The sequence below is a fragment of the Anoplophora glabripennis genome, unplaced genomic scaffold, assembly GCF_000390285.2.
Source record: "Anoplophora glabripennis isolate ALB-LARVAE unplaced genomic scaffold, Agla_2.0 scaffold278, whole genome shotgun sequence".
Classification (NCBI taxonomy): domain Eukaryota; kingdom Metazoa; phylum Arthropoda; class Insecta; order Coleoptera; family Cerambycidae; genus Anoplophora; species Anoplophora glabripennis.
Window position 1 is genome coordinate 296,718 of NW_019416472.1, and position 8,315 is coordinate 305,032.

Genomic DNA, 8,315 nt, shown 5'->3' on the forward strand with positions numbered 1-8,315 from the left:
TTTGGTGTTAGTTAGCCGGCAGAGCCGGAAGGTACTGAGGTCCCATCATACGGGAGGCTACTCAGCTAAAGTTGAGATTTCGGAAGGTCCTTCTTAACACTGGAGTCCCATACGGGAGGCTATCCAGCGTAATCCAGATTCATTCCGCACGGGCGAAAATGTTAGTAACTGCAACAAGGCTCGTATAGACGTGTGACATAAAGTGGACACAAGAAATCAAAGAACAACATGATCTTGTTTAAAACAAGTTAAATGTGAAATAAAGAAGTCGTTATTGCACTATCTGGGCGGTCTCGACAAAATACATATTTGAACATGTCATAAATAATGAACAACCTTAAATAATAATTGTAACAATTTTATATTAGAAAAATATACGCCCCTAAGCGTAAGACAATGAAGCCTAAACATATACAGAATTATTATCATGAGACATCTATATTTTACGAACAACGTCATCATTACAAAAACAAGTTAGCTGTAAAACAAAGGAGTCATTATTGTAAAGTCGGGGGCGCCCACGACGATATACATATTTTAACATAAAATAAATAATGAGCAATCGTTAATAATAAGTATAACAATTTTACCTTAGAAAAATATATGCCCTTGAGCATAACGCAATGGAAGCTAAACATACAAAGAATTATTATCATGAAACATCTATAAACATCACAATCATAAGATTACATAGAATAATTAACAACAAAGTACTTAAAGAATATTACCTGCTAACTAATAACGGTTAAACACTTAATTTTCCACTACTTCTATAATTTTCACACTACACTGATCGTCTTACTTTTCACTCCGCCCTGTTCTCACTTCAACTGCCTATCTTCGACTATCTTGGCTTCCTTCCAGAATTGCTCCACCTAGGCGTATTTCTTTTTTGCGCTTCCTTCTACCGACCGTTAATATTACTTTTTCATTATTTTACAACACCCATGTAACAGGTGACGTCGAAGTTGATAAGATAAGTACGGTTTTGCACAACATGTCTGAGCGTTTTTCTACAATCTTGACGCAGTTCCTGAAAATGGCTCTGTTTCGATTTCATTTGGCCACCCTGTACATATATATTGAGTAAAAAATAGCACGTGGTTTAGCAATTTTTATTCATAATATTGATCACAAAATTTTATTTATTACTTCATACCCTTCTTTAGTGGCGTATAAAAAATTATAAAGATTGACTTAAAAGGAACTTTTCATATCACCTCCACCTCATTTCATATTGTAAAGATAATTCGTTGGAATTGTAAAAATAACCACTATTTTTTTACAATTTTGAAATATTATAGATATATCTTCTTTGTCTAACAATTTCACTCTTTTTGCCAAGTAGTGGTTGGTAATCTCTAGTGCAACGATTTGGTCCTGATTTTTTACTCTAAAAACATTTTATCAAAATAAATAGTTTCCTCTTTAAAGGAAAATATTCAAAGTATCTAAAAGTAATATTTTCAGTTCGGTAGTATGACATCTACCAATGTTTTGAAATATTATGTGTTGGGGTCAGTCTGTTTCTGGATACCTTGCAGTAGTACAAGACCAGTCAGTTTATTAATAAAAAATTTCATCAAAATATACGAGGTGGTTTTAAGTAAATCTCTTTTAAACCCGACATCTCCGTTAAAAGAAACATTAGGAAAAAGAAATATAAGAAATATAGGGACTACTGGTATTGGTATTTTGACATCTCCTATCCGCCCCTGAGAGATTAATAGATCTGTACCTACCCTGTATTTATGTATAACCGAAAATAATTTTATCCTGTTTATTTTATTTAGTTTCGTGACCGCCGAAAACAACCCAACATTTCCCGATGGATTCTTGTTCGGCGTCGCTACGGCAGCCTACCAGATTGAAGGAGCGTGGAATGAAGATGGGAAAGGTGAAAGTATCTGGGACCACTTCGTCCACAGCAACGCCTCAGTCATTCAAAACAATGACACCGGAGATATAGCCTGTGACTCATATCACAAATACAAGGAAGACATAGCTCTTGCGAAAGAGCTTGGTGTGAACCATTATAGGTTTTCGGTCTCTTGGACTAGGTAAGGTTAAATCTAGTTGCACGTATGCCTTTAATTGTAGTTTGTGAATATTAATTTTGAAATATAGAACATTCACAGAAGAGATACAAAATTCGAATTGTCGCATAATTTTTTGTTATCTTGAAAACAGTTAAATATCAAATGTTGTCTAGTGTTACCAAGTATTAAATTTTAAAATAGTTCCACTGTAAAACTTATTTTTTCAACCATATACCCTTCTTCCCATGTACCCTGCAGATACAGTTTCAATAATGTATTGAATAGATACTTTTCAAAATACACTATATGAAATTATAATTTCAGAATATTACCTACTGGTTTTGCTGATCAAATCAACGTCAAGGGGATTATGTACTACCAAAATTTAGTAAACGAAATAGTGAAACAGGGCATGATACCTGTTGCCACCTTGTACCACTGGGATCTTCCTCAATCCTTGCAGGATATCGGGGGATGGACGAACCCAGAACTGGTCCACCACTTCGTCAATTATTCTCGAATAGTAATAGAGAGCTTGGACCAAGTTGGATACTGGATTACTATCAACGAACCGAGACCAATCTGCCAATATGGATATGGTGCAGGAGCCTTTGCTCCTGGTATAGCCCTAGATGGTATAGGCGAATATTTGTGTGCGTATGTCTTGGTGAAAGCACACGCTGCTGTGTACCATATGTATAAAACAGAATTTCCAGACTTAAAAGGTAATACTACTGAACATTATTATAAGTAAATACTATTAATATTATTTAATTTGGTATTTCTTCCAAGAACATAGTCAAGTGTTTGTTTTATAAATTTATTTTTGCGTTACCAAAAATATTTCACACTAAGAAAGTAGATGATTTTAGAGATTGCACTGTAACATTTAACAAGTTAAAGTTTGGAAAACTTCTTTTAGCTTCCGTGTTCAAATCATTTTATTAAAATGACCGAAAGTCAAAGTGCCAGTTATTCGTTACAAACTTTGACAACAGTAACTATAGAATAATATCTAAGCCTCTAAGAAGATAAAAGAAAGAAATAGAACATATTCTAGAAAACCATTAAACAAATAAGTAAACAAATGTATAAACAATGCACACTAGGGCAACTTTTGCTACACTGCCCACCTCTTAACGATGATCATCCCGATCAGCAATCACTATCCTCTCCAATGGGTGCTCTGTATTAGGTCAAATGATCCAGGTAAATGACTTTCATCTCTCTGGATTCTGTAAAATACGTTGCTGATCGGCCTCTCCTCTTAAAGATAGTCGTCCCGTTCAGCAATTAGTGTCGTCTGCAGCGGGTGCTCGATATTGGGCCAAACGATCCAAATGAATGACTTGCATCTCTGAATTATGTAGAATACGTCGTTAATCCTCTTGATTACCGCATATGGACCTTCCCAAGAGTTTTGGAGTTTAGAAGATTTTCCTTTCTTCCTTACTCGGTCGTAGACTACCATACTATAACTCCTGCCTGGAACCACTAGGGTTAGTATTGTAATGTGCTTTCAACCCATCGCACTCAAACTTCATTTTCTGATGAGCTTTCTCATGGAAAATATCGATTATTTTGGCTAACTCGGACGGGTAGTCTTCCGATGTGTCAGCTCGATCTTCTGGATGACCATAAACAATGTAAAAGTAATTATCTATCGAAAACTATGCTGGCTGGCTGGTGTTTTTCCGGTGGCATCATGAACTGCTGATCAATAGGCCAACAGGAAAAGGGACACATGTCCGGTCCGAGTTTGATGTTTGCTGGCGATTAATCGCAGGTTTCATCAGGGTCCGGTTAAACCTGTCCACCGTATCTTCAGATTGTGGATGCAGGGGTGTTGTGCTGGCCTTTCTGATATCCTTCAATTGACATATTCTTTGGAACACATCCGATTCGAAATTTCACCCTTGATCTGAATGCAGTTCTATTGGAACACCGCAGAAGAGATTTTCAGCGAGAACATTTGCTACCGTCACTGTCTCTTTATTAGAGAAGACATATAGTTCTCGTCATTTACTGAAGTAATACATCGCTAGCAATAAGTAATGATCATATGGAAAAACGATCCAACGACATCAACGGCAATTCTCTCGGTGGAAGCTCCAACGTTGTAACGTTTTATCTGACCCCGGCTTCTAGTTCTAGGTCTCTTGCTGCTGGATCAGTCAGAACACAGGCTTCGTAGCCAGTAGAAATGTTTTCTAACTGTATTTAATGTCTTGTTTACGCCGAAGTGTCCTCCACCGTCAACTACTCTCAACAGTTCGTTGACTCTATCTGGACTTACCCATTGCCTCTTAATAGCCCGTTTTCTAGGATAAATGAGTTTCATATATCCCAGTAACATTTTAACGTTGATGATCTGTCCATTTTGGTCGAGTTCCATGAGAGACTGTCATAATTTCGTAGGTCCTCACTAATTTTTTTAGCTCCCCATTGTCCATCCGTCACTATTACTATTTTTCGGGACAAGTTTCCAAATTCTTTTGTTTCCGCTCGGTTGCTATGTAAGCATCTGTCGGCATACGATCTTTTAGATACTGTATCCGCGTTTTCATCAAATTCCTACATTTTTAAATAAAAAACTATCTAAATATTTAAGATAGGAATTTCTCTAAAATTGGTTACACCTTTCTTTTATCTAAATCTTAAGTGATATCTTAATTGATATTTGGAATTAATATCTATTAAGTGCGTTTGTGTGGTGGGTCTTTGTTCTACGAAATCAGTGGAATCTATGTAGCCACACTGCCGGATGAAAATAATAAAGATTCGCGGTAAAAGTATAATATTTGATTTCTTGTTTTAAAGTAGTTGTAGATAAGTGATTGATTGATAAAAATAAATACCATTTGAAAATTTAAGAGTAAAATTAACGAAATTATCTTTAGATTATAGTACACTATTGATTATAATTAATATTAGTTAAAATTTAGTAAATAATAATTTAATATAATAATGCAAAATATTAATATAACGAGCGTTCAAATAAAAACGTAGTCAAGTTGGTTCTGAAAATTTGGACGTAGGGCGTAGCGTATAGCAAATGAACTTAAACGTCATCTGTCAAAGCGCTGGATCGCCGCTTTGTTATTGAAACTGACAGCCGCTATACAGCTCGTTGAGAAATGAGGTTAAGTTGGTCGCTATAAGCTACGCCCTACGTCCAATGTGTCAGAACCAACTTCGACCACGTTTTTATTTGAACGCTCGTTACTAGTAAAGTAAACTACTAGTTTACTATTAAGTAAACCTTAATGGTCTGTTACATATTTGCCTCCGTTTAAAATAAAAAACTATTCCATCATGAAATTATTTCAACGAATAATCTAAAAACTACGTCAATTTTTAAGTGGATCTTATCAGCAATTTTGGCGATGTTTAGAGTGAAAGGTATTACCTACCGAACATTAATATAAGTAAATAAGTAATATTGTTAAATGGCCTAAATGATCAATCCTTTAATTTCTATTTTGTAAAAAGTATGCAAGTGCATAGGTACTTCAAATATTCTCAAATACAAAAATATTGTTGCGAAGAGGTATAGCAAAATTCTATACGAATAAAAATTATATTATATATATATATATATGTATATGTTATATAGTCTAAACCTGTATTTATTTTGTAATTTTTACATAAAGTGTATTTTATTTTGTAGCTAAAATGTCAATAACGTTTGATGGAGAATGGTACGAACCAGCTAGTGACAACGACGCTGATAAAGAAGCTGCAGAAAGAAGAAAACAGTTTGAGGTAATGATAACAGTAATGACAAAAATAAATTTGTAGGTGATATATACCTACAAAGTACGTCATATATTAATTGTCCATGCCATTCAATACCCACTTACCCACTGACAGATATATTATATTTCCTGGATATTCCGCACTGAAAGAAATCGGCTTATTAGACTGTTTCTTTAAAATAATATTTTTAAAACCTTCATAATAAATACACAACTTTTATTAAAATAAAGTTCACCGTGACACAAAAAAAAGAGTACGGTTGATGCCAATTAATCAAAAGAAATAGAGTTAGAACTAAACAAAACCATTCCGCTTTATTCTGAGAATAGAAGAGATATATTACATTTGTTCCTAATGCATTAAAAGTAGATTCCAATAATCAGACTCAATCTCATTTGATTTGAAACAATGAATTTTGAACCTTATGTAAAAATTATATCGGAATGCGCATGCGTTGGAAACTGTGGATTGCTCTAAAAACAAACCTAATGTCAAACAAAGATACAGAGATGCATCTCCACTAGGAATATAAACTGGCCAACTTGGTAACCTTATCATTTTTATTACATTATAATTTAGGTTGTATTATAAAATCAGCTTGTAATTATAATTCTAAAATAAAATTTAATTTCTATGAAAATATGCTTTTAAATTATAAAAATTATAACATTTTATTATTATACAGGGTGTCAGCTAACGAATGGTACATACTTCAAGCGATGATCTAGAACCCAAATGGTGTCGATTTAACCAAACTTGCTTAAACGAAAAATGTCGCAAAAAAGTTACAGGTAGTTAAAATATCTTTTTTATTTATTGTTTTCTCCTTAACTCAGAACCCAGTTAACCGACTTGAGCAAAACTTGATGTTGCTTAGTTTCTTTTCATGAAGTATGCAGTGATTATGTTCCTATTAAGTTAAATCATACAGGGCGTTCATTTTACTACAACCCTTTGTGAATATTCTTCTGTAACTTTTTTGTACGTTTAAATTTTTACACGCAACTATCAGAAATAGATAGAGAACTTTATTCTACACAGAAAATGTATACCTATCAAAAGTCGCATTTGGGTTATAGATTCTTGAAGTTTATAACATTTGTTAAGTGACACCCTGTAGAACTTGTAATTAGTATACATGTTATAATAACGTGTGTAGAACACTTTAATACAGTTATAGTTGTCATTTCATACAAACATTTTTCACAACGTTTTTTTTTAACTGAAAAATATAAAATAATTAACTTTTGTCAATTCCATTTGTGGACACAATGCATATAATACTAACGAGCGTTCAAATAAAAACGTGGTCAAGTTGGTTCTGAAAATTTGGACGTAGGGCGTAGCGTATAGCAAATGAACTTAAACGTCATCTGTCAAAGCGCTATATCGCCGCTATCAANGAATTATAAAATTTAAAGTATATTGTAAAGAGAATTGTAAGAGCTTTCAAAAGAAATATTACTCAACCCCCAATGCCATTTAAATATTTTGGGGTTTACCCTTGCTTGAGGGTAAAAGTGGCGGAGTCAAAAATACCAGCAAAGAATGTCCCCCTTTAATCTAACATCGACATTGTAGTATAACAACCCTAGGTTCGATAAAAAAATATATAAACGTAGTTGTGGCCAGGAATATGTGATCGTCATAAGGAATCCCTACGTTGTATGTATATATTTTTTTAATTGACCGGAAGGCGCTGCCTACTAACTTTGTAGAGGGGAAGTATGGTTTAATTATATAAAAATAAAAGCAAAGTAAATACACCTAACGTTATTATTCACATACAACAGTCTTCAAATTAAACATGTGACAAATAGAATGAACAACAAAAACATTAACAACCATTTAACGTAAAACGAGAGTGCCAGACTCACCTAGAGTTCCTGTGGGGAAAGAGCATGGCAGAGAAACCCACGATCGTTGCTCTAACCACCCAAATATAAATACAAAACAACCAACAACAAAAGGCATAAATTAAGATCCTTTGCTAATGATAAATAAGTCCTGTCTCATTTAATGTGTCACTAAATGTCATCTGTTAACCCATATTAGTCATACACACTTCCAAGTAAAACTGAAGAGGTTTGGTGTTAGTTAGCCGGCAGAGCCGGAAGGTACTGGAGTCACATACGACGGGAGGCTATCCAGCTAAAGTTGAGATTTCGGAAGATCCTTCTTAACACCGGGGTCCCATACGGGAGGCAATCCAGCTTAATCCAGATTCGTTCCGCACGGGCGAAAATGTTAGTAAATTCAACAAGGCTCGTATAGACGTATGACATAAAGTGAGCACAAGAAATCAAAGAACTACATAACCATGGTAAAACAAGTTAAATGTGAAATAAAGAAGTCGTTATTGCAATATCTGGGCGGTCACGACAAAATACATATTTTAACATGTAATAAATAATGAACAATCTTTAATAATATTTGTAACAATTTTATATTAGAAAAATATACGCCCCTGAGCGTAAGACAATGAAGGCTAAACATACACAGAATTATTATCATGAA

At 34.3% G+C, this 8,315-nt stretch overlaps 1 protein-coding gene across 1 annotated transcript in view; it reads left to right on the top strand.

The window, feature by feature from the left end:
* Positions 1–8,315, top strand: part of LOC108906615 (myrosinase 1-like) — a 23,623-nt gene that overhangs the window by 5,947 nt on the left and 9,361 nt on the right. The window contains exons 2-4 of the mRNA XM_018709919.1: positions 1,794–2,060; positions 2,364–2,764; positions 5,710–5,804. Coding sequence (XP_018565435.1) covers positions 1,794–2,060; positions 2,364–2,764; positions 5,710–5,804 — 763 coding nt within the window. The remainder of the gene's footprint in view (positions 1–1,793; positions 2,061–2,363; positions 2,765–5,709; positions 5,805–8,315) is intronic.